At 39.8% G+C, this 27,220-nt stretch overlaps 3 protein-coding genes across 7 annotated transcripts in view; 2 read left to right on the top strand and 1 right to left on the bottom strand.

The window, feature by feature from the left end:
- Positions 1–13,291, top strand: part of LOC111872598 (nuclear receptor-binding protein homolog) — an 85,952-nt gene extending 72,661 nt beyond the window's left edge. The window contains exons 5-10 of the mRNA XM_023866663.2: positions 99–182; positions 4,076–4,363; positions 5,740–5,899; positions 6,474–6,660; positions 9,182–9,301; positions 10,844–13,291. Of these exons, the coding sequence (XP_023722431.1) occupies positions 99–182; positions 4,076–4,363; positions 5,740–5,899; positions 6,474–6,660; positions 9,182–9,301; positions 10,844–11,029 (1,025 nt within the window). The 3' untranslated portion in view covers positions 11,030–13,291. The remainder of the gene's footprint in view (positions 1–98; positions 183–4,075; positions 4,364–5,739; positions 5,900–6,473; positions 6,661–9,181; positions 9,302–10,843) is intronic.
- A 457-nt stretch (positions 13,292–13,748) lies between these two features.
- LOC117282959 lies at positions 13,749–19,769 on the bottom strand. Its single transcript, XM_033754760.1, has 2 exons — positions 19,519–19,769; positions 13,749–17,269 (listed from the first exon to the last, which is right to left on the bottom strand). Exons 1-2 carry the CDS (start codon positions 19,533–19,535, stop codon positions 14,599–14,601), a joined length of 2,688 nt encoding a protein of 895 aa, XP_033610651.1. The 5' UTR covers positions 19,536–19,769; the 3' UTR covers positions 13,749–14,598.
- A 2,577-nt stretch (positions 19,770–22,346) lies between these two features.
- The window catches only part of LOC111872612 (lymphokine-activated killer T-cell-originated protein kinase), a 42,733-nt gene continuing 37,859 nt past the window's right edge, over positions 22,347–27,220 (top strand). For 4 of the 5 annotated variants that reach the window (XM_023866684.2, XM_023866682.2, XM_023866681.2 and 1 more), the window contains exons 1-4: positions 22,347–23,314; positions 23,400–23,423; positions 24,716–25,123; positions 25,611–25,895. In XM_023866684.2, coding sequence (XP_023722452.1) covers positions 23,206–23,314; positions 23,400–23,423; positions 24,716–25,123; positions 25,611–25,895 — 826 coding nt within the window. In that variant the 5' untranslated portion in view covers positions 22,347–23,205. The remainder of the gene's footprint in view (positions 23,315–23,399; positions 23,424–24,715; positions 25,124–25,610; positions 25,896–27,220) is intronic. The other variant, XM_023866683.2, reaches the window with a different exon arrangement.

The raw sequence follows: 27,220 nt of genomic DNA, 5'->3' as shown, positions 1-27,220 counted from the left end.
GGGAGGGGGTGGGGGGTGGGGGATCGGGAACACCCTCAACCATGAAGGCACAGCTGAATGCACTGTCTAACTTTGTGTGTCTCGCTCTCTCTCTGCAGTGGCACCCGATGCTATCCATCACCATGTCAAGACGTGCCGAGATAACATGAAGAATATGCATTTCATTGCCCCTGAGTATGGAGGTAAGTGTGGAAGAAGCATACAGTTTGTGCCATGCCCTGAAACACGTTCCGCATGAATTTTTAAGTTGCTTGATGCAAAATGCAGAGTTGTTGTTTTGATGAGTATTGTCTTATAATAGTGGGAATTTTGAATCAAGTTTCATTGCATGTTCTGTTTATTCATTTCTGATCATCCTGCCCTTTCCAGTATCATTGCATGATGCAGAAACATTCAGTTCCGTGCCTGGGCCCATCCTCATTTCCCTTCCACTCTTTGCTGTGTAGGTTTGTAATGTCTCGCTGCCCTTGATTGCTTGTGCTGTTGCGTAGCTCAGGCAGTTCGCCTGCTTCCCACCATGGTCGCCTGCATTTGATCCCAGTTCAGGTTGCATAGGATTTGTGGTGTACAAAGTGAGAGGCAGGTTTTCTCTGAATACTTTGATATCATCCTGTCATCTGATACTGTATTGCTCTCAATACTGACAGTGTCAGCAAGTAATCAGCTGAAATAAACTGATCGCATTGCTTGTTCCATTTCATCTGTCCTCTGTGTGTTCTTAGTAAGTACAATGTACCATACTGTGGCAGTTCCGGAGTGTTCGTTTCATTTTGGTTAGTCATGTGGAAAACTGTAAGAAGTGATCTGTATCCTAACATCTTGTTGCATGTCACTTATTTATTCCTGTTAGTCTCACATGCAACTTGCTTTTTATAAAACCTTTAAAGTTTTAAACTTCAAAATCTCTTCTACCTCACTGGTGTATGCACACTGCATGTTTCGATATTGGCCAACTTCAGGTGTCTCTAAACTGCTGATGAAACTACTGTGCTTTCATCCATAAGTTCAGTTTTTGGGATGTTCCCTCCTCTTTGTGCCCATGTGTCCTGTGGTGATGGGTAGTTCTCATATTTTGCTGTGTGTAGATGTTTTGAATGAACTGTAAGAAGTGAATTATACATGAAATGTGTGTTGTTTGCTTTTACAACTTTTGTTTTGAAACATATTTCATGGGCTCCTCTTGACATGTCCATGGAAGCACATTTAGCTTTTATGTAACATGGCTGTTACTGCTGTGTGATTTTAAACAAAGCTGGAATGTATCTATAGAGTTCAGTAAAGCTCCCAAATATCTCTTCGCATGTTCTCAAGTTGCTTGAGCAGAGACAGACATGGTAAAGCTGGTAGGTGCAGTTCTGCAACTTCTCGTTGCCAATGCACAGAAGACAGGAATGGCTTCCATTGTCTTTTTCCAAAGTTGGATGATTTTGCTAGTGTATGAGCAAAGTGCGAGGAACAGTTTCCTCGTGAAACTCTTTGAACTGTTTCACTATTCATCTGATCTTTCTCCAAGATGCGTGTCATTCATTTACTTTGAAGTGAGGTAGCAACCCACAGAATTACTGGGTTTTTTACTCTTTCCGTTGTCCGGAATTCTAGGTAATAGAGGACATGACGTTTTGGAAACTGGATCTGTTTCCATCTTCAAGTGAGAAAGGAAGACGGAAACAGATCCAGCTTCCAAAATGTCGTGTCTATTACCTAGAATTCCGGATGATGGAAAAAGTCCAAAAACCCAGTAATTCTGTGTGTCGTCCACCATCGACAGAACCCTTTTTGAATTGAATTGAATTTATTTACATTCTATAAATCCTAAGCAACAATAAATCTAAACCAATTCTATATGCAGATGACACTAGTATAATATTTAAGAACTCTAAATTTGAAAACTTTAAAAATGACATAAATATNTAACTTAATTTTACATCATTCTCTATTTACATTGAAGTATTCATCTAAAGAGTAGAAGGAATGAGCATGTAGATAATTCTTTAACTCTGATTTAAACTTTTTAGTATCATTGCCCAAGTTTTTAATACTTTGTGGCAGATTGTTGAACACTTTTATGCCAGTAAAGTAGACTCCTTTTTGATATACTGATAAAGTTGATGAGGGTAGGTGGAAGTTATATTTTTGTCTAGTATTCATGTTATAGACATCAGAATTTAATTTGAATTTATCTTTGTTGTAAACAACAAATAAGAGAAGCGATAATATGTATTGCGATTGAAGAGGTAGAATTTTTAATTTCTTAAATAATTCTCTACATGAATCTCTACTTCTGCATCCTGTAATGATTCTAATTATATTCTTTTGTATTTTGAAAATTATTACACTATTACACTAGGAGGTAGCAACTGTTTATCAAATTACCAGCAATTGTTTACAGTGATTGTTTTGTTGTTCCATCTGTTTTCTTCTTTCTTTCCTTCGTTAACATTTCATTTGATTCCTGTAAATCGCAATATCTCAGTACAGAGGCTGGCCACAGGCTGGACAACCATGGTTCAGATCATGGCACAGGTAGAGACTTATCTCCTCATCGACATAACCACCGAGCCTCATGTCTGAAGGGAGCCTGCAGCTGAGGAATGAAGCTGACCATTCGCCTCTGTCTTGTGCTCAAGTTACGAATATCTGCATATGTGTCCCAGATATCTCTTGTATCTCCATGGCTTGGTGTTTAGGTTCCTGTTAAGTACCATGTCCTGCTGGTCCCGCAACACATTTCATAGTCTTTATACAACCATGTTTGGTTCGTGCATACAAATGACTTGCTTGACATGTTGGTCATGTGAGTGCACAGTTATTTGGCCTTTGTACAACATTTCATAACCTCACAGCCCCGCCAATCACAAGTGAAAGTGTGTGTGTCAGTATGATAGCACATGCTTGCAACATGAACACCGAGCACTGTGCATATCAACTGAAATTTGCTGTGACATGTTGCACCAAACATCAGAGCTCAGTGGGAGGTGCTTCTGTGCTGTATTTGGAGGGGGCGGGGGCAGAAAGCAGCTGTGCTGGCTCCTGAGATCGCCATTAACCAAGCCATGAGGGGATAACTGATAATGTTGGTGCCTTAGCCTTCATATGGATGCGGTCATATCACTGTCCCTCAGTTCTATGTGTTCCCATGCATGTACAGAGTAACATTGCATCAGGTTTTGCTTGAGCCACTTACCATTGCACCCATGCTTCATGCTTGGCTGGCTGTCTCACATCTCTTCTGAAATAAAGGGAATCGACACTGTAGAAGATGGAAAAGAGGATTTCTTGTGCGCAAACTCTGCTTGTCTGTCTTATGTGGGATAGGAAGTATTGTATCATTGCACAGAGTGAGCAGTTAGGTCTGGCCCTGTGTAGGTAAAGGTGGTTCAGTAGTACTGGAAATATCTGAAATTGGATCAGTGGCTACAACATAAAAGAAACCTTTTGTTCCAATCCATAACATTACAGCATTTCCTGCCTAAAGGTTCAGTGCAGCCTGTCACCTGAATCTGTCTTGATCCAGATAAATTTAGTCCACCTGTCCCATCCCTCCTCCATGAAGATGCATTTTGATATCCTTTTGTATCTGCCTAGATGTTCCCCTGTAGTGTTCAAACTGAAAATTTGTATGCATTCTCACCCACCCTCCGGATGTGCGCCCATGCAGACATCTTGCCCTCCGCCCCAGTAGAACTTCATGAAAAGTAGAAATTATGCTCTCAGCAGTGACCATGAAGATTGTGGGCTTCCAGGGTGTGACAATGTGTAATTGGTAGATAGTTACAGATGTTTTGGATGAACCTTCTGCCTCCATCATCAGGGTATGAAGATACAGGCCACAGGTTGGTCTGAAACATTGCTACCCATCTACACAAATACATATCACATCCTAAAACATTGTAATTTTGATATAAATTATGAGGGTCCCATTATGCAGTTTTAAAATGTAATTCACTGAAGTCCTGAACAGTTGTCTCTCCGTCAGATGATATGCCAAGTAACAGTATGGAGGCCTGAGACTGCTTTGATGAAGGAATTAGGAATTTTGTTCTGGTTTAAAATTACATACTTGTATGTGTTTCAGTGTGTGTGACGCCAGCGATCGATGTTTACTCCTTTGGTATGTGTGCCCTGGAAATGGCAGCGCTGGAGATACAGGGTAATGGTGACTCTGGGACTCTGGTGACAGAGGAGAACATTCATCGGACCATAGAGTCACTTGACGACGAGCAGCAGAAGGACTTCATCCACAAATGTCTGCACAAGGAGCCTGGTCACCGACCCAGCGCTCGAGAGCTTTTGTTCCACCCACTTCTCTTTGAAGTGCATTCACTCAAACTCTTATCTGCACATGCTCTTGTTCACAGCACTGGTAAGGAAATTGCGCCGGCATAATGATGCAGACAGTTTTGTCTTTTTGTTGTGGTAAATGTGTGAATAGTGCATTACACCATTTTTTTCCTGGGGGTAAAGGGTGGCCAGTGCATAAGACTGACATCCTCATCACCGTCTGTGAGCCGACTGTCTAGAGAAAATGTGGGAACCTTGACGTCTCGCAGCACTATGGCCCTCCACGGCCTGTTACAGGGATAGAGTCCTTTACCTTTAACTGGGGCATGCAGTGGTATAATTTATTGATATTATATCTGAATTTGTTGAGGCACTATGCTATAAGCCGGAAGGTCATGGGCTCAATTCCTGATGAGGTCGTTGGATTTTTCAATTGACCTAATCCTTCCATTTGCGTTGTGGCCCTGGGGTCGACTCAACCTCTGACAGAAGTACCAAGAATCATCCTGGGATTAAAGGTGCGGGCAGCGCATGGCCATCTGTGAGCCGATTGTCTAGAAAATGTGGGAGCCTCGACTTCTCACATCCCTGGGGGCCTTCACGGACTGTTACAGGGATAGCTTTAAAGGCACGTCATTGACAAGTTTTGGAGAGACCTTGCAGTGCCTCACCCATACATTACCTCTTTTGAACAGTGACTCCATTTGTGTCTGTTTCTCAGTGCTCTTCCCTCCCATAACTTCACATGTTTTCCCATGTGTGTGCACGTGCGTGGCATTGTTCCTGATTTGTTTTTCCAGTTTTGATGATGATCTGACATACAGAACATTCATTGAGATTCTTTTTTCTTGCAACATATCCATACTGTCATATTTCTTGTTTTGTAATTTCTGTAAATTTTCATAACTTTTTTGTTTCTTCTTCTTGATTACCCTTTACAAAAGATGGTGGTCTAGAATCCATGTTCCAGTTAATGCAGAGACTGTGTTGGAAGTAATGTCCTGTTTTTGTTTTATTCAGTACATTAATTTATGTTAAATTTAAATGTAATTTAATTCTCTGTGCAGTTGTTTCGACAATAATTCTGTTCAGAAAGTGAAGTATGTGCCTATACTGTTTTTATTTCTCTTTGCTTTTGACATGTTTCTATAGAAGAATGATTAATGTCTTTCAGTTATGGACCTGGCATTAAGGAAACTAAATATGTTCTGTCAGGTTGAACCTGTCTTGCCTAGCTCAGCCATATCGGATCACCTCAGTATGTACTCTTACGACAGATATTGGGGCGAAGTGCTTCATATCTTTTCACAAACTATCTGATGGTTTTGTGCTTTTTCTCAGTCCCTCCAGGCAGATGCCTGAATAGATTATTCATTGATGATCATGGCATTTGTTGCTGTGCAGTTTGAGGTATTGCAGTAGCAAGTGTTGCTCATGAGCTCGCCCTGACTGTTGTAGCCAACATCTCAGAGACAATAACAGATGAAGTAATGCAGAGACTGTTTGGTCCTGACGTGGTGGTTGCTGAAATCATCCACCCTGATCGGCAGGGAGTGCAGATGAAGATGTCTGACGTGCCTGTTGCGGAGAAACTGGAGAAGTTTGTTGAGGATGTGAAGTGAGTTTCTGTCACTCTGCTGTTTGGAAGCCTACACACAGTAAACCATTAACAAGTGTACAGGTGCTCTACAGGAGCATTTAACACTGTTTTTGTTGATCTCTATAATTGAAATCGAGATTTTTAGAGTGTTGTTCGTGATTGATCACTGCCACATTATGTAATAATGTTTCTGTGTTTCAGGAATCCATCATAACAGAATTGTATTTCTGAATTTTTTAAGTTGATTTCTAATTGTATTTAATTAATTCTTCTACCACTGCGGTGGTGCAATTTATTTCTGTGATGTAATATAAAGCAAGTACATTGCCGTTTCGTTTTTAGAGCCTCGAATGTAACAGATTATTAGTTCCTTCTGCTTTTTATTAAACTTTGTGGCAGCCTTAAGATTTCTGTTGTTTGGGTTGTGAGACTGTGTAGTTCGATAATAGGTACTGGCATTTTGGTGGAAACCATTGTTTCTGCCGTCAGGGTAGATGAGTGATGTGGTAACTTGTTTTTTTTTTGGAAGGGGGCAATGTCAGTGTCTAATTCTTGAGGCTCTGTATGGGTGCTGGACTGTCTGTGTCTGCAGGTATGGCATTTACCCACTGACTGCATTCAAGGCTCGACAGCCGCCGCCACCTCGACCGCGGCCAATATCACCAGAAGTGGCAGAGTCTGTGAAATCTGTTACACCGGAACCAGTTGATGTCGAAACGAGGAGAGTCGTCAATATGATGTGCAACGTCAAGCCCAAGGATGAGGGCTGTGAATTGCTGGTAAGATTCAAAATATTGCCTATTCCAAATGTGATATTGTATTTAAGCATCCTGTTTGCATTAATGTATCTCTTGTGTACGCGTATTTCCATCTTAAAAGTGACTTATTATCAGGTCTTGTCAATCTTGATAAAATTTTTGCACTGTGTGTTGAAAGATATATAGCACGTGAACACATTATTTCCTAATTAAAATGTTCAGAATTAAAATTAATCACCATCTTAATATCATTTATTATGCATATTAGTTGATGGATGGATGGATTAGTTGTGCAGTTTGTAATGTCTGTCTTTGGGTGTGAAACTTGGTCTCTGACATTATGGGAGGAACATAGCCTGAGGGTGTTGAGGGGAATATTTGGACCGAAGAGAGATGAAGTGACAGGAGGTTGGATAAAACTGCATAATGAGGAGCTTCATAACTTGTACTGTTCACCAATTGTAATTTCAATGATGCAGTAGAGGAGGATGACATGGGCAGGTCATGTAGCACGAATGAAGAAGAGGAATGCATATAGAATATTGGTGGGAAAGCCAGAAGGAAAGAGACCACTACAAATACAGGTTGCGGCAGCATAATTTGCTGATTTGAATTTGGTGCCAGGAAGAGAGGTTTGGCTGTTAGAGGGTGCGGATGGTCTCATTTGAACGGGTTGGTTGGGAAGTTTGTTCTTCCTTCCACTTTAGTACCAAGAATGTGTTGGACCAAGGAACCGCGCACGTTTGCCGTAGAGGCTTGCTTTTCTAGCGGTGGCACGATCATCGCCACACAGCGAGCATTCCGCGCGCACTTCAGTATTTCTGCCCGAGCTCGTGTTCCTGGTCGTCAGTTGAGTGTTATGTGGGCAAACACATTCAGGAGAACTGGCGGTGTGGAAAAGAGAATATCAGGAGAACGGCCTGTCAGATCACCCCAAAACATCGAGGTGGTAAGGCAGTCTTTTTTTGCGATCTCGGCGCTCGGCAAGCAACCATGCAGCTGCCCTTGGAATGTCTGATCGTTCTGTGAGGCGAATTCTTCATGATGACCTCCACTTTCATCCTTACAAGTTGGCTGTGGTGCAAGAACTCGCTGAACGCGATTTTGCTGCTTGGCAACATGCATGTGAAGCATTCCTTGAAACTTTGCCTGATGATGCGCTTGTGTTCTTTAGTGGCAAGGCTCATTTCCATCTTTCTGGATGCGTGAACAAGCAAAACATGCGCTACTGGAGTGATAACAATCCCCGAGAACTTCATGAGAGGCCCCTTCATTGTGAACGTGTAACTGTTTGGTGTGCACTGTCGAGAGTAGGGATTGTTGGTCCCTACTTTTTTGAAGAGAATGAGGTTGCAGTTACAGCGAATTCTGTTTGCTATGTGAAAATGATTGAAGAATTTTTTTTGCCAAGTCTTGACGAAGTAGATATTGGGGATGTGTGGTTTCAGCACAATGGAGCCACGACACACACGGCGCGAACTGCAATGCGTGTTTTGCGGGAACACTTCCCTGGGTGCCTCATTTCTTTCAGGGGCGATCTTCAGTGGCCAGCGCGCTCACCAGATATAGCCCCTTGTGACTATTTCTTATGGGGGTATCTGAAATCCCTCATATACACCAATCGTCCAAGGACCCTTGCTCAACTGAAGGAGAACATTCGCCAAGCCATGGCCAACATAATGCATCGCTATGCTGGAAAGAGTTGACGGGACACTTCAGAATTCAGGCAAATCACTGTATCACCAATGGGGGGGGCACTTGTTGGATACAATTTTTAAAACAGAGTAAACGTAAATTTCCAATGTTGTAGAATATGGAGAAAAAACTTTTGTTTTATTGACCCTTCAAATCAGCAAATTATGCTGCCACACCCTGTACCAAGACATAAGTGGATAAATAACATTAAAATGAATCTTAGAGAGATAGGATGGTGTGGTGTGGTGTGGACTGGATTGATCTGGCTCATGGTAGTAACCAGTGGATGGCTCTTGTGAACACGGTGATGAACCTTCAGGTTCCATAAAATGCCGGGAATTTCTTGAGTAGCTGCACAACTGGCGGCTTCTTGAGAAGGGCTCAGCTCTAAGGAGTCAGTTTAGTTATGTGTGCTCTGTTGGCTTGTAGGCTTTTCCATGCTGTTAGACTAGTTGTGTTGTTAAGTGCTTTGTATTTGTAGAAATTAGGAAATACTGCATTGCATGTGTACTATAACTTTGACATACAGTGCAACAGTTATACCAAAATAGACAACACCTGATGATGGGTGCATATGGCCGAAACATAGTAAGGAAGAAGGCTGACTGGATAATAAGTTGCGCTTAAGATGGAAATATATGTGCACAGAAGTACACAAATATATGAGATAGAAGAAGGAAACAGATTTTCCTTGTTTGCAAAGAGAGTATAATGCATAAATACAAGGTTGCAAAATCCAACATCCTTTTTTTTTTATTTCTAATTCATACTTAACTTTATGGTTTTGTTATTTGGCTGAGCTATTCAGTAGTGATTGGGAAGTCACATGAGCGTTTTTTTTTTCTAGATGACTATTTTACTCCGCATGGATGACAAGATGAACCGACAACTGACATGTCTGGTTTCTGAAATTGACACATCCCTACTTCTGGCTCAGGAACTTGTTCATTTTGGCTTCATCAATGAGGTAATAACACAAGTCACTGCGGTGAGTGAAACATTACTGCTGTGAAGAGGCTCGGCTGTATTTTGTGGGCAAGAAAACTGGTCGCCATCCAGGTAGTCTTCGAAACAGAATGTGAAGATACAAGTTTGAAGGTTGCAAGCATTAGGTGCAGGGCCATTCAGTAATTGAAAATTGTGTTCTCTGATTTTGATGCTTGCACAGGCTCCGTTACCTGGTGGCCTCAAATTGTGTGAGGCTTTAAACTGTTTATACACTTTTTTTTTTTTTTTTTGTGATTTTTATGTTATTTGTTTTTAATATTAACTTCTTGTGGTTTGAAGGTAAATACTGTAGGATGGTATGGTATGACTGACCCACCTAAAGGTTTCATATTGTCACGATTTAGACGTGACTATAGATGGGGCTTGTATTGGTGAATGGATTTATTGACCAGTTAACATGCACCACTTGGAACTACAAGTCATTACAGTGCTACTGATAATTTCCACAAATCCCTAGCACACAGTGTGTCTTCTCAGTCCTCACTAGACATTTCCTGGCAACGGCTTCTAACAATGGAAATTCTTCAGCTTCCTGCATTGAGATCCTCTTACCACAGCTGCCAATGCAGAACTCTTGTAACCATAAACTGAGCTATAGTGCCACTCCTCTTAGCATCCCTGCAGAGCTCAACTGAACTGCCATCCCTTAACTGACAGCTGACAAGGTCAACTTAATTGTCTTCAGAATAACTCCTAGGTGCAAACCACATCAGAAACACCATTCTTCTAGTGTTACATTTGTTTGTTTCCACGGGAATGTGTTTACCAAGCCATTGCTTGTAAACAGCTGTTTTCTTATCCACCTGTTGCACTTCAGTGGTTATACTCATCATTTGTTTCTTTGCCTAGCAACGAGTGTCTGTTCATCTGGCAACACGCAGGCCACATGCGGCCTTCCATTCCCCAGATATCGCAATGCTTTCATCTTCTTTAAATGGCAGCAAATGTTATAGAAAACTTTACAAAATGTGCTTACTGAATATTTTATATAATTTTTCAGTTGTTTTCATACAGTACTAATAAACAACAGTTGCTTCTTGTGAATGACCATCTACACTTCACAACAAATTTTGTTCAGTGTTGTGGCTAGTGAAATTAATGAATTTATTACGATACATGTGGACGGTCAAACCCTTATAATAAACACCACAGGCAAAACTAATAATTAAGAAAGTGTTTAATTAATGTGACTCCAGTATCAATTGAAGGAAGCAGACTTTTAGTGGCTTGTTCGTGTACTTAACCATCAGCCTGGTAACATTTAATTTAAATCAATGTTTGGCCTATTTCTTAGTTTTACACTTGTGCTTGATAGATTGATCACAGAAGGGCAGACATTTGTATCCTGGAAAATGTGTATATTTTATAATGAGGCCCATGGGTAGGTACATAAACTAATTTTGGGTCCCTTAGTGGTTTGAAGACAGACAGCCCTTCTGTATACTCACGAGGAATCATATGTGAATGTCATGGTTAAAATGTGGACTTTGATGTGTTGCAGGCTGATAGGGAGAAGATTGCCAATCTGATTGAAGACACCCTTCAGAGTTGCTTCAACAACCAGCTCCTAAGTCCAACCAGTGGCAACTCTCAGCTCCTCGGCACCACCGCCCTTTTTCCACCACAGCCGCCACTTCTTGTATCTCAAGCAGCCAACAATCAAGTGACGGTACACTCGGGTAGTTAATAGCGGCTTCACAGCCGGTCGACTAGCCGAATGGGCAAAGCCTGGGTGGGGCTCTCGCAGAATCCGCTCTAGCAATATTATCGCCAATTGGCTGGTCGGTGGGCTGACTACAAGTGAACTAGCTGGTGCTTGGTGCTGTTTTAATTCGTTATCGTGGCAGTAAGGCAAGGTAAAGGAGGTACAGACCTATACTGACATCTGGTGACAAGTGGAAGAAGAGTGACATTATTCACAAGAATAACCGGCAACAGTGTAAGAAGCGTGTGTTCGCTAGTGCTGGAACTCAATAATGCAAATAAATTGCTCCCTCTCTATGTAATCCCATATCCCATCAGTTTTTCATGTATAAATATATATTTTTTAAGTCGGCTTGGTGCAGAAAGCTAGTCATACCTCATCCAGAGAGTTTCTCTTGCTCTTCAAACGTGTGTTGCTGCAGGTTTGGCTTCATTTACAGGAGAATGATTGTTCTTTTTATTGCCTATATCCTCTCTGCTGTCACTCTTGTTACTGCAGCTAGTTTTGAGCAAATGAAATGGTATTCATTGAATTTTAGCCGTGAATTAATAGGCTGCTGTTACTGGTGATGCTGAATTTAAAAATGTATCTGATTTAGAGCTCAGTTATTTTTCTTTCTAGCTGACAGCAGCCCAGGAGCAGAGGAAATGGCCTCTCAAACGATATCTTATCCATCCCATGGCAAATTTTTCCACCTGTCCTCTTACAACTCCGACCAAACTGTATACATAATGCATGGTATATATCTGATAGTGCTTCAGTAGTCTTGGGCCATGTGTAATCAACATTTCTATTCAGCAAAAATAAAATAAAATAACATAAAAAATGCATTTGGCTTAAGGTATAAACCCATATAATTGTAGCAATTAATTTTCATAAAATATATTTTTTATTTAAGTAATATTACTCCTTTGTTCATAATTTCATTTGAATTTTCTAATGCAAATTGTGTGAAATGTATGGAGCTGTTTTAAATCTCCTATGTCCTGTGATATGTTAGTTTCTAAATATGTCACAAAACCCAAAATGAAGTCAGAATTTCATGATGAATTCTATGAGTGTGGTGGCATGAATTGAATTCCATAAGTTTGAACAGTTCTGGCTTTTCCCATACTGAGTTTAATGACAGTGCAACATGTGCTGTGAGTAATTAAATGTGTTTTGTTGGAAGGACTCTTGCTTCTAGACTTTTGTTAATTCCGCACTCTGTTTATCGCGACATGTACTGCGTATAAGCTTCATTTTGTAAAGAATACAATACTCAAATAGAACGATAGATATCTGTGTATATAATGAAAATACTATTTTGTTATTTTTTAAATTGATGTGTTTGCCTCTTGAGACTGATATGAGTAATTAGGCCGAAACAGGAAATATGTGGATGTTTATGAGAAAAATTAGGGCTTAAGTGAGAGGCAAGGGGCCAACTCAGTAATGATTATGATGTAGTATATACTGGTAGGGGGAGAAGTAGGAGGCTGCGTGCCCAGCAGGTGCTGGGCATTTTGTGAGCAGGTGCTTTCTGGATTGGAGAACTGGCGACGAACAAAATGGTGGGCTGAAAGAAACAAAATGGTGGACTAAAATATCATATCTTTGCAAATGTAGCCTATAAATATTTGTCCTCCTCCAGAGCTTGTAAAATATTTTTGCTCAAATTCCAGTGCAGTGTTTTCTGTAATTCGCATCATAATAGCCTGTATAGGTCTTTGGAAATGAGGTGCCATGTTTGTAATGTTCGCCCACCATGTCATACATTAATTTAAATGCTTCGGAATTAGACCTTTATACTTGTGTTGCCAATAAAAAGGAAAATACGACATATTGATCTTCCCTAGTCTACTGAAAATGAAACGAAAACAACACTGGTTCTTCGTATGGCTCATATTGAGCGAGATTAAGACTGTTTTGAGTGAACCAATGCAAACCTGTGTGGTGGGAAAGCATCTGACTGATGACTGGTGAATGTATTTTGAAGCAGGATCCAGTAAACCATATGAGTGCATCTCTTCTTAGGCACATGTTACTGAATGAGTGGATGTGAAGCAAATCATCATATGATCACATGAGCTCAAGAAAATATGCATATCAAGGTTGGAAAGATCAGCAGAAAGTGTGTTAACAATTTGTTGTGGTCATTGCTTGTGTTGTATATGGTTCGTGCGACCCCTTTTGAAATTGTCAGTGGCCGTTTTCACATTGTGTTCAGCCTTTCTAGTTCATTAAATCTCATAAATATGGCCAGCAAGTGTTGCACTTCATTTATTTATCCTCCTCTTTAGTTTCAGGATTCCCTGAGTGTTCCAGATCCTTACCTTGCGCAGTCTTCTGAATTGTGGAGTACAAGAAGCATCCATTTTCAGACATTTTAATGGGAATTAATCTTGGGACAGTTCCTTTTGAGTCTTTTTTTAATAAATATTATTTTTTTATGTTATTCAACGATTTCTGTCTTCATTTCAGTTGACATGTGAACTAATGAAATACTTTTGAATATTAGAAGGGGAAATGGAAATTCTCCCATATAAGTTGGCCCTAATTGTCTGAGGATGTAAGCAAAAATTTTTCTCTACAAAATAGAAGTAAAAGTGAAACAGTTTTTCCTGCCTCTTGTAAAAATTGTCAGCCTTTTCTTTAGATTTTTTTTATTTGTTTATATTTCTTGCTACAGTGATAGTCCAGAAATTAATTTGACCAGGAATTAGCAACTAACAGGACTACCAAGCTATACCTTTAAAGAAACTGAAAATGTGAAGATAGAATGCTTTGATAAGTAGTGGTTAAACAAGCACTGCTCCTTCTTGCTAATTTATGGACAGGACAAGAGTGATTCCAAAGTCAAGTCACGTCATTTTCGAGATTTAATGGTAAAGAGAGTAAAAGCCTGAGTAGATTTTTGAATCTTGAGACAAACAGTTGTATCAAAAGCAGGCAGTCACTATTACTGTCCTGCGGGAAAGTAACGCCATGTTGTGTTTCAGTACCGTACATGGCATTACACCCCAGACAACAGTATTTGGTGTGTTCTCGACAATGAAAATGGCAAATCACAAATAGAAGGGATTGTTACATATTCAGTACAACTACAAGAACCCTGGGTGTTCAGATTTATATAGTTTCTGTGTTCTTGGAGTCACAGCTGTGTTTTGAAGTACATTTTGTAATGATTGAACATTGTGTAAGGCTCACAGCTGTGTTTTGAAGTACATTTTATAATGATTGAACATTCTGTGAGGCTTGAATCTGTGTGTTCAACTTCATTGCTATGAGATTGATGCTTGAAGTGGGAAAGTTCTTACATTGATACATTATGTATATTTAAGTTTAGAGATACTGTGCTGTTGTCACATACACTTAGTTACAGATGCACATAGATCCCTTGTGGAGGTTATGAACTCAATATGACATACAGTATATGGTAATGCAGCTTTAAAACACAGATGAAAAGTATTAAAAATGCACTGAAGTGCCATGTGTTCCAGCTGAAAGAGAACAAACACCATTCATTTGTGGTGGTGCTGCTTATAGTAGTTCTGTAGCTTCTGGAAGTACTAGTGAAGTTTCTTCGTGTGCTGCTCTGTGGTATGTCGTCGGGCATCCAGCTGGGGGGCTGGTCCACCCTCTGCAGGTGGCTTTGTTAACGGTTGGGACCCATGCGTACTCTGCTCTGCTAGCAGTTTCAGTTGTTGATCTGAAAAACTGAGAAACTTATTGAGTGGAGATGATTGTGATATTGGCATTATTTGGGCTCGTATAGTTTCATCATTGGGAAAAGAGTGAATTACTGCTACTGGGATGTCTGTTGTGGTTTTTTGTGGGTCATTTTGGGTTGGTAGATATAATGGGGTGAGGTTGCGTGTTGATGGAAGATTGAATTTCTGTGCAATAAGAGGCGATTGCACCTGGGGGACATAAAGATCAGCTTGTTGGTTGGATGGGAGCCAATTCTGCTGAGCTGCGTGCCATTCTTGTCTATTGAAATTTACCATGTTTGCTGAGTTTGGCGTTGCTATTATGGTATATATGTATTTCTGTGGGGAGTGAGTTGCAGCATGTGTAAGTACATCATGCTGTTGAAATGATTGTGACTGTGGTTGGTGAAAAACACTCACATGTGGGTTGAAGGTAGGTGCGCCAGAAGGGGGAGGAGTGACTGGCACCAAGATCTGGGGTACTTTTGAATCTGAAATTTGATTTAGAAATGGTCGTGGGTGAATACTGTATGGTAAGTGAAACAGGGGATCTCTTTGATTAACGCTGCCCATATTTTGTAATGACACAGCAGAATCAGTAAATCCCTTGGGTGGTTTCCCTACAGCGCTTATGAGCCCTGCTTCTTCCACTGAGGTGTCTCCATTAACGAACTGTCTTACATCTGATCCCAGAGGCGTCACTCTAGTGGCTGGAAGTTCTTCCTGTTTTGATAGAGGAGGCTCAGCCACACTTTGGCCAGTTTGTTGGTTATGCACAAACTTCATTGTTACAGAGCCTGTACCACCTTCATTCTTGGTGTGCACATATGAGGGGCTCATTTGGATGGAGGGTGGCCTGTCCCTTGTCCTCGTCCTTGCCCCAAAATTTCCATGCAACGTTTCTGCCGTTTTTCTTCTGACCACAGGACGTATATTCTCAGCTACTCCATTCTGATCTGTTCTGTAAGTCTGAATTGCTTCCGCATCTGTTGACTTGGTGTTGTTTGTGTGATTTCCATTGTTGCCATCCACAGGATTGTCCCCTGTTTTAATCAAATTAGTATTTGCTGTTCGTTCAGAGTTTTCTCTCAAGTACATTTCGTGCAGGTGACCACCTCTTTGCAAGTCATTTATGTCTGTCACCGTTCCTTCAGTGAGATTTCTATCCAACTGATGAGAAAATATATATTGTGGTCTTGAAGCATGTGGTACAGCCATTCTTGCTGAATTCTTTACATTTGAACTTGACCGTCGAAATGCCTGTGGTCTTGCAGTTATTCTGTCTACAGAAGTGTTGAGAAGAGAGGAAGGTCCAGGCAATCTGTTTGTGGCTGTTTCTCTATGGCTTGCAGACTGTTTCTCAATTACTCTCATTGAATGAAGTGACTGTCTGGATCTTTGGCCTGTGTGGTAACGACTGTTCACACTTCGTGTTTCATCAGCTGCCGGTTTACCTCTGGGACCAGGTCGTCCTTCTCTTGTGGCCAGTTTGGATATTCTCATCTTCAGGTTCTCAGACACGAAGGATCGTTTAGGAACATTCGCTTGCTTGCTTTGCATATGGTTTGTCAATGTGAGCCCACTGGTGGGAGTTTCAACTTGGTTCTTGTCATTGTCTTCATCGACATCATGCTCCTCACCATCGTCTTCAGCTTCTCCATCATCCACTTGGTCCTCATGATTTTCTTGCATTTCATTATGTGCTTGTATCCTGTTAGACTTGCTATGTGATGCCACAGGATATTCCTTCTCTGGCATATCAGTAGTCTCAGCAAGTATCTGTTCGATGATCGAGGAAACTTTTGGAGTTTCTGTCAAATTTTTGCTGTTCTTGTAATCTAGCTCTAATAATCGTAGCTCAGTCATATTGCTTGACAGCAAAGCATCATCGTTCATATTCCAGCTCCAGGCATCTGTGTCATTTTCATCACCATCTTTAGGATGAATCAGATACACAGTCTCCAGTTCTGTGGGGTCAGATGTCCCTGCCATATTCCATGGGAACACAATGATTGGGTCTGACTGTTGGAAGTTAGGACGATTTGTGTTTTCTTCAGGAGAAATATTCAGGTCATTTTTCAAGTCTACAGTCACACTGGAGATTTTTTTCGAGTCTTCCAAGCCAGCGATACTTTTTTGTTGCTGCACAGTGATGAACGTCTGGTGTGACATGGAGTTCAAAGTTGTTTGTGAGCTGTTTGTGTGCTGTTCTAATGACATTTGCTGAGTAATATTTTTGCTGGCCTCCTGCTGTCCTAGACTGGTGTTTCCCTCTCCAGACCCTGTTACATGACCAGGAACATCAGGCACGCTGACGCTGAGTGAAGCCCCACAGCATCTGACTTGTCGACTGTCCAAGCAGATTGGAATCTGGCCAAAGTGCCTGACGTCAAGTTCAGATTCTCCGAATATTCTGGGACACAGTTCAGGTGTTATGCAAGGACACCGCGATTCCAGGGGCCCTCCACCTGGGGTGTGCAGCATCCAGTCTTCTGCTGACACTGCTGCCACAAGCAGTAGACACCACAGCCTGTTAAATGTTACTTAAATGAATATCGCATAATATCGTGTTCTTTCAGAGATTCTCAGTCAGATTCCTTCGGCTGATCTCAAGGGCTCTTTTACTAAGCAGGTCTAAATTATGAAGAAAGCAGTCTTCTGGGATTTGGCACCGTGTATATGTATATTTATGTATATCCCAGAAGACTGCTTTCTTCATAGTCACCGCCGTGAAAGCCTCAAATCTTACAGGTCTAAATTACTTTTATAGTTTGCTTGAGGACTAAAACCATTTTTTTTGTGTGTGTGTGTGTTTTAAGGCTTTTGATAGATTATGGTGAACTTTGGAAATACTGGGCCCATTCTGTTGATGGATGACTATACCTGCGTGTCATCTACCTTAACGGATTTTAGTGGGGTTTGCTAGGGGATTTAACCTGTGATGTGACGTCATGCAGTCTGTTAGATATACACCGACGTTTCAGAGGAAAGTACTGTCTCTATATTCAACGACGTCACATTACAGAATATTGCATTTAAGTGTTCTGTTGCATTAATATATCATTTATTTCACGTATGTTTCCGTCTTAATTGCAACTTATTCTCTAGTCACCCCACATGTTTCGGCTGTATACGGCCATCATCAGGTGTCCTCTATCTTGTTAAAAATGTTGCACTGTATGTCAAAATTTCGTAGCGCATGTAAACGCGATATTTCCTAATTAAAATAGATTGACCTTAATTAAAATGAATTAACATCTCAATGTTGTCCTTGTGGTCGTCGTCCGTTCGTTTAAAAGATATTTGGTTGAGTTTAACTTGTTTTGTATGTTTGTGCAGCATTCCCTTTGCGGCATGGGCATTATGCGTGTGGTTTGTGCAGTTCGCAGATAGTATCGACATGCACAGACCACTTAACAGCATTACGTTGAAAAACCTACAAGCCAGTGGTGCATACATAACAAAACTGTTAATGACACCACATCAACATCCTTACGAACTACACAAAACACATGCATAATACCCACGACGCAAAGGCAATGCCGTGCAAATAAATAGAAAACGAGAGATACTCAAGCAGACTGTAGCCACCTGCTCACGCTGGTTTCTCGCTCGCAGATTTTTCTAACTGAAGATGGAGACGATATGTTCCTCCGAAACATCGGTTCACAAGATCTACACGGTAACACATCCCAGAAGACGGCATTTGTGTATGTGTTCCGTATGGTTCTCACAATAAACAGCGACTGTTTCCCCAAATAGCATTAACCGGTTGGACTTTGTAGCGGAGACGTAATGTGTTTCCTGTGAGGTACGGACTGAATTCTTATATATAAAGTCTGTGCATTTCGCACACACAGTGTATTTGTGTGTTCCATATGGTTCTCACAATAAACAGCGACTGTTTCCCCAAACAGCATTAACCGGTTGGTCTTTTCCATGATGTGTATGTATTGACCGTCTTCTAGTGCACCCAATCTCATCTTGTCACTTCACTACATGTTTCGGCATCACTGTGCCATCCTCAGGTGTGTTACTTGCGTTAAACTATTGCACTGCTCGCCATCATGTGTCGTTTATAAAATGATTTAAAATGTATAATCCTCATGTACTATAATAAAATTTATATATTAAAATTTGTTAAGATTTATCATCTTATACGTCGTGTTTCATACTCGCGTATTATATCAATCTTCCGCTATGGGAGTCGTTCTTCCTATATTTGTGTATGCAACGCACGCAGTCACAAAAGAAATATGAAAAATGAAAAAAATACTCTTCACAGTTGAGTGCACTTAGGGAGGTGGACGAGTCACTTGTCTGTTCAGACAAAACTTGACGGTTTCTTCAAACCCACATTATTACGTTCAAAAACAAATACAACTTCTGAGTCTTGATGAATAAATGTATTGCCTTCTTACAGTTATTAAATAAAAGCTCTACAGCACTACTTGTATAATTAAATTTTTGCCATATATTTATGTTACTAATATTTTTTGTATTTTAGGGCTACCTTTTGCTTCACTAATCCGGATTGGCGCTTAATTCGGATGATCCCCCAATTACTCCGTATTTACTTTAGCTGAATAATATTATTTGCGTCTTCTGACTGACAAAATACCAGGCGAAGCTATTCGTGCTGGGCCCAGTACTGATGCCTCGTGGCAGTTTTCCTGAGAATTGCAGCTACACTGCAGATAACCCCTACTCTCTGTGTGTCTTCACAGAGGTAACAGCACACTTGCTATTCAAGATGCGGACGAAAATATAAACCCTTACCTGTGTGGTGCAATCATGTCTGCTTCCTGCTCTGACAGTACCCACAAATTTAGTGTAGCGGGAGTCGAATCTGCGGTTTTACCACAATTCCCCGGTACTGTTAGCTGCCCCCGGGGGTCAGTATGACCGTTCTGTCTAATTATAGTGAATGTACACACGGGGGAGAAACCCCCGAACTGACGAACTTATCGTGTCACTTTCTAGCTCAGATATGCATGTGATATCCTGCTCAATGTAGCAGAGTGGGACTGTGCTGCACACTCCTAACCTCGAAACTGGAAATATCTCAGGTGCTTCATACATCCGCTAGAAATTGTCTTAAATTATAGACCCGTGTGTTTATTTATGATGAATTCAACAACGCTGGCGGTAGCTCAAACTGTGGCTTGTGAGCCGTATGCGGCTGCATATCAGTGAGTCCATCTTTCGCGAAATGATTAAACATAAGAAATTTGCCCAATCCAGGTCTGTTCGCGGCACCCGAACTCCTGAAAATTGTTGCATATATGGCTCCGATTTTCGGTAAGTTTGGCCACCCGTGATATATAGCATCCAATGACATGATGATTCGTCCATGATATGTATGCCGTGTCCGTCTTGTAGTGCACTCAGTTTCACCCGCTATTTCACAACATGTTTCGGCAACATAGTGCCATCATCAGGTGCTCCATTTACGTTAATCTGTTGCATTGCTTGCCATTATGTCATTGTAAAATTATTTAAAAATATTTTAAATTTTCGTCAGTTATAATAAATTTTTATACACTAAAATCTTGTTAAGAAATTCATCTTATATGTCCCGCAGCCAAAAAGGGAACACACATCAAGAGACACGATATACACGGAGTATAAGAGGAGCGACTCCCATAGTGGAGCAACCATGCGCGGGTTTGAATTGGGACATATAAGATGAATATTAACAAGATTTTAGTGTACAAAAATTTACTATAATTGACGAATATTTTAATAATTTTACAATGACATAATGGCAAGCAATGCAATAGATTAACGTAAATGGAGCACCTGATGATGGCCCTATGTTGCCGAAACATGTTGTGAAATAACAGGTAAAATTGAGTGCACTACAAGACGGACAAGGCATACATATCATGGACGAAAATCAGTGCAACAGGACGTTAAAATACAACGACATGATGATCAGTGATTAACGTAGTGAGTAGGATGTAGATAAAGGGGCAGTTGCATAATTTAAGTTACTATCCCAGAATTTTCTTGGAGGAGCTGAGGAAATTCACAAAAATATGTGAGAATGGCTCATCTCCCGGCCGAGATGTTACACTGGGAAATAGAATTGTTACCCATTGTAGGACGGCTTCCAGGGTTTCGTGTGATTATCCGACTGCTTACATGAAGATATTCGTAGAAGGTCTCGCTCTTCACGTTACAAGGCTGGTCTATCTGTTCGTTATTCGGGCTGCATTTTTTTATAGTTTTCCCTTATTTTAGCAGAATAAACCTTGGATAGTAGCAGCGGTTACAAAGAACCCACGCGGTGGCGTGGCTGGTTGAGGAACTATGCTACAAGTCGGAAGGTCTCGGGTTCGAGTCCCAATGAGGTGGATTTTTTTACGATTGACTAAATCCTTCCACCCGCACTATAGTCCTGTGATCGACTCAACCTCTAACAGAAATGAGCACCAGGAATCTTCCTGTGGTTAAAGGGCGTCTGGCCCATAAGGCTGACAACCTGACCGCCATCAGTGAGCTTATTGTCTAGAAAATGTGGGAGTCTCGACGTCTCACAATCCTATGGGCTTCAACGGCCTGTTACAGGGATAACTTAGCATCAATAGGTGCCCGTACCAACTTCCTTGGGCTTATGCAATAAATTATACGAGGTAGCAGCATCGAAGTGTGTTCATTCATTCATTTCATTCATTCATTTATTGTATATTCCATAAATCCATATACATAGATATAGAACCAGTCACATAGTTAATATACTACAATACAATTATAAATATATATGTACAGCTTATAATCATTATAATAGATAAAAAACATGTGTTAAATTTACAGTCTTACATCACTATACATAAAATTATGCAATATTAAAATTGTTTATGTTATTATCCTTATTTCTAGGCAAATTTGTTACTAAACAATTCATCACATGTATAAAAAGAGTTTTGCAATAAAAATGTTGTCAACTGAATTTTAAAAATTTTTAAGTAATTAGACATAGATTTGATTTTTGGTGGCAAATGATTAAAGATCTTTACCCCCATGTAACATATTCCTTTTTGGAATTGTGTTAGACTAGTTTGCGGATAATGCAGATCACAGATAGATCTACTACTACAATTATGCATTTGTGAGTTGAATGTGAATAATTCCTTATTTACTATAACAAACAGGGAAATCGACAATATATGTTGAGCTTGTAGTGGGAGGATATCCAATTCTTGAAACAAACTACGACACGATGTTCTCTTTGTTGTATTTGTTATAATCTTAATTATCCTTTTCTGCATCCTAAACACTTTTATACTATGCGGGGAGTTACCCCAGAATATTAATCCATACATTATTATTGAATGTTCATAGGAAAAATACATCATTTTTAATGTCTCCAGTGGTAAAAAGGATTTAACTGATCGGATTGCAAAACAGGATCTGTTTAACTTATCAATTACTGCATCAATATGACTTTCCCACGTTAAAAAATTTTCAATTTTTAATCCCAGAAATGATATATTAGAAATACTTGGAATTTGATTGTTTAAATAACTAACTTGAACATTTAAGTTTTTACTGTTTTTAGTTCTAAACTGTAGAAAATAAGTTTTTTCATAATTTATTACTAGCTCATTTTTCTTAAACCATTCATTTATCATCTCAAATAATTTATTTATTCTAATTTTAAATGTCGCAGGATTCTTATCAAAGATAAGGATACTTGTATCGTCTGCAAATAATATTGGTTTGGATAGGTCAGATATAATTTTTGGTAAGTCATTTACATATAGTAAAAAGAGCACTGGGCCTAATACAGAGCCCTGAGGCACTCCGCACTGTACTTCTTTCCATTCAGAACAACATTTACTCCCATTTTCATACAAAATTACTCTCTGGTATCTTCCTCTCAAATAGGATATCATAAGTTTCTGAGAAGCTCCTTCAATTCCATAAAAGTCCATTTTTGATAGCAACATATCATGATTTACTCGGTCAAAAGCCTTACTCAGATCACAAAAAAATCCACCCGCTATATATTTGTTGTTTAAAGCCCTATAAATATTCTCCATTAGATTATAAGTAGCTAATGTAGTTGAAGAGTTTTTTCTAAAGCCGAATTGCACCTGCGTAAGCAGGTTATGTGTTATTTTCTAACTTTGGAGTGTATAATAATTATGATGAGAATCTAAAATGTTCGTATACAGTCTGAGCTGGTCTGCAATCTATTAGTCGTTTTCAAACGTTCACGCAAAAGCGCTAATTGTCTGTGAAACATGGCTGCTCCACGGTTACCCTTGATATGTTAGCTGATAATCTTTAATCCGTGCTCGCCACTCTATGTAACTAGAATGGATATAATTGGTGTTCTCCTCCACTTCCTGTTATTTGAATGAGCGGACTTGGCTTCAAATATTGGTATCCTGCTCTAATCATTGTGACTTCTTAGAGCGATAACAGAAATATACAGTTACGAGTACATTGATCGTTATGGATAATTTCGAAACTCCACAAACGGTGAGACTGAGAAGTGCTTTGCAGGATGATAAACCATTGATCCCGGAGTCGCCTTTAATGCGCACAATTGGTTATGGTACAGGTAATTTCGTATTTCTATGAACATTTCAAATAAGATCACATAACAGAAAAATGACCCATGTTCTCTTACTCTATATTGCTTTCAGGACAATACTTGAAGCATGATAAAGGTAACGTTGTCCCTGTGTTTAACTAATTAAACACTACGCCACGAGGGCTTATGGGAGAGTGAATGTATAGATCCACTGAAGCATGGTGTATGAAAACAATGTAGTTCATCCCGTGTAAAGATTTGATAACGTATCATGTATGTATTTTAACCTGTAAGTGTTTAAGGTATAACTGATTTAATTCTGAGTAAGATAAAGGTGTCGAAATTTGTGTGTGAAGTATAGTCTAGTTCCACCTTCATTTCTTAATTGTCTCAGTAAATGAGTTCATAATCCGTAACTAATTTTACAGGGTCATACACCATTTTTTACTTGAAAGGCTGTTGTACTTGGAGGTTCAACACCACGAATAACAAAAACTCACCTTTGGACGTGATCCTTAGCCCTATTACCTCAAAACCTGACACCATATGTGTCTAAGATGCATCTTACATCTGCTTTTCCTGGCATAAAATTAATAGGGTTCTACCCCTTGTATTGTAGTAAAATTTCATTTAAATTTTAAGGAAAACTTGGCTGGTGCTGTTTTAAATGAAATGGGCATGTGGAACAGGATGTAACAGTACACTCTAGACTTGTATCAAGATTCTCAGGTGGGTCACTGGCTATACCAACAGGTCTTCTGTGGCTTTCCTCTGTCCCTCCAAAAAATCGCTGTGATAGTCCATTGATTAGGCCTCACTCCCTTCCAAATTGTTTCCAGTTCATTATTCAGCAGTCCTAGGTATTATGAAATAAAGAAAAATGAAATTTTACTCTTCAGTTTTCTTCTGTCTTCCAAATAACCAGTTTCATTCAGGTTTGCTGACCAATATCCTGTACACATTCTTTGCCTCCCCCTTCCGTCATACTTGCATGCCCAGCCCATCCTACCCTCCTTAATTTCTTGATTTAACCACCCTAACATCACGTGCCCTGTATAAATTATAAAGTTTCTTGCTATGTAATACCCTAAACTGCCCATTTGCTGCATCCTTTTAGATACAAATATTTAACTGAATACTTTGTTTTCAGACGCTTATAATTTATGTTTCTCTCTCAGAGCAAGGGACCACAGAATACAACTGGCACATATGTGTGTGTGTGGGGTTGGGGGGGCCCCTAGAGTTGTAAGCAGCAGGTTCTTCTGTACTGTGGATATCTATTTATGAAGCTCCATGGCATATTTTATCTAATTCTATTTGAACCTCAGTTCTCATGGGAGGGTAACAGTTTTCAGATTGAATAATAGCAGGCATATCCAGAGTTTATTGTATCCCTAATTTTATGATGAAATTTATCTTTTCTGATAGGGGCAAGTGTGTACAGACTGAAACATTCCCCAAAGGTTGGTATGTGTCGGTCCCCTTGGGCAGTCAAGAAGGTATGTCGCCCTAACCTGGCAGCTGGCGTGCGTTTAGACAAATATGCACTGAGACTCAAGGAGGAGGCCGATATCTTGAAGAAGTTAAACCATCCAAACATCGTGGGCTTTCGTGCATTTGTTAAGGGTGAAGATGGACGAGACTGCCTTGCAATGGAAGAGTGTGACGCTTCTGTTGGCGATCTTATTGGGATTCGTTCTGAAGATGGACTGGGCCCATTCCCAGCTGAGAAGATTCTGAAAGTTGCTCTGGATATTTCCAAGGCACTGCATTACTTGCACACAGAGTGCCGTCTTCTGCATGGTGATCTCAAGTCTCTGAATGTACTTGTAAATGGTGTGTATATTTACAAATATCATTCTGTGATGGATAACTGTTTGCCCTGGAATATTCTGTATTTTGTTGAACCTTCATTGCATTTGATGAAGTAGAATGAAGTAAAATTAAAATTTCTCTGCTGTCTCCAATGTAAACCTTTTCTGAAACATGTCTGAACAGACATCATACCTTGAATATGTGAACTTATGGAATGAAAGTCCTTTGTGTTCAGGGAGATACCTGGTGTGACATTATGTAATGATGTAAAAGTGTACATCACTATCTGATGACCTGCCCTCGGTTGTATTTCAGACACAATAATTGATTATAGTGAGTAACTAATTTCTTGAGGTTTTCATGATGGGGATTGTCCAGCTTACGGTCTCCTGAGTTCTGACATTGTGTAGCTTTGTGGGTTGATACAGACATTTCAGAGGAATATGCTGCCTCTTTCTTCATGGTTGAAAGAGTTTTTGTGGTTTAAAGCTTTATTCTGATCTCACAGGTGATTTTGAAGTAGCAAAACTGTGTGACTTTGGTGCTTCGGTACCGCTGAAGGCAAACGGTGAAATGGATACTGATACGGAGTTGGAATATGTAGGAACTGCCCCCTGGTGTGCCCCAGAAGTGTTGTGTAATGATGGACTGACTCCTATTACTGCCAAAACTGATATATTTTCATTTGGCCTCATACTGTGGGAGATGATTACACTTAGAATTCCACATTTTGATGAGTCTCTGATAGAAGATGCTGACGAATCTGGGAGCAGTGCGTCTGATGTGGGATATGGTAAGTTTGGGCTACATGAAGAAGTCTGTTTAAACTTGATTATGTGTACTCTTTGAAGGCTGAGATTCATGTAAACGAGATAATGTGTACTCTTTGAAGGCTGAGATTCATGTAAATGATGTTTAAAAATTCAGTTTGTACCACACTGGAAACACATCAAGTCTCCTCTATAAAGCCAAACTGGTTAATGTTGTTTGGGGAAATGATTGTTGTTTACTGTGAGAATCATGGGGAACACAGAAATACACTGTGTGGGCAGAATGCAAAGACTTTAAATATAAGAATTCAGTCTGTACCTCACAGGAAACACATTACATCTCTGCAACAAAGCCCAACTGGTTAGTGCTGTTTGGGGAAACAGTCTCTGTTTATGGTGAGAATCATATGGATACACTGTGTGGGCTGAATACAGAGATTATAAATGTTAAAGCAGTGGTACATATTGAAGAAAGCAGTCTTCTGGGATTTGGCACCGTGTATATGTGGTGTTAACCGACGTTTCGGAGGAACGTATCGCCTCCATCTTCAGGGTAGAAGAAAAAATATATAAGAATCTGCAAGCAAAGAGACCGTGAGAACCGGTAAAAGCAGACTGCTTTTTTATCAAGTCTTATTTGAACAATAGATACCAAAAGGTAGTATTAAATAATAGGACAACCTATAATACCACCTTTTCTGATTGGGAGATCATCAAATATGGTGTCCCACAAGGCTCTATATTAGGTCCTTTATTTTTCTTATTGTATATTAATGACTTACCCAAAGTAATAACAAATAATGCGAAGATTATTTTATTCGCTGACGATACTAGTATCATAATATCCGATTCGAGCCCTCATAATTTGGAAATTAATATGAATAAACAATTCTTAGCCATAAACAAATGGTTTGAAGCTAACCTGCTATCCTTAAATTTTAATAAAACCCACCATCTCCTGTTCAGGACTAAAAATAGTTTGGTAACAGACATAAGCATATATCATCAAAATAAGAATATCACTAATGTGCCAAATATTAAGTTTCTAGGTATTTATATTGATGAAACATTATCATGGAAGTCTCATATTGATAAATTAGTAATCAAAATGAGTGCAGCTTGCTACGCAATTAGAACTGTAAGAGTTCTCATGTCACAGGAAACCCTAAGGATGATCTGCTTTGCCTGTGTGCATACTATCATGGATAATGGGATAATTTTCTGGGGTAGCTCAGCAACTAGTATAAATGTTTTCAGAATGCAAAAGCGGATCATTAGAACTATTATGAATGTAAGAACTAGAGACTCATGTAGGGAACTATTCAAGAACCTAAAAATATTACCAATG

The sequence above is a fragment of the Cryptotermes secundus genome, unplaced genomic scaffold (assembly GCF_002891405.2).
Source record: "Cryptotermes secundus unplaced genomic scaffold, Csec_1.0 scaffold1928, whole genome shotgun sequence".
Classification (NCBI taxonomy): Eukaryota; Metazoa; Arthropoda; class Insecta; order Blattodea; family Kalotermitidae; genus Cryptotermes; species Cryptotermes secundus.
The sequence above is the reverse complement of the archived record's forward strand: the minus strand, read 5'-3'. Positions and strand labels throughout refer to the sequence as shown.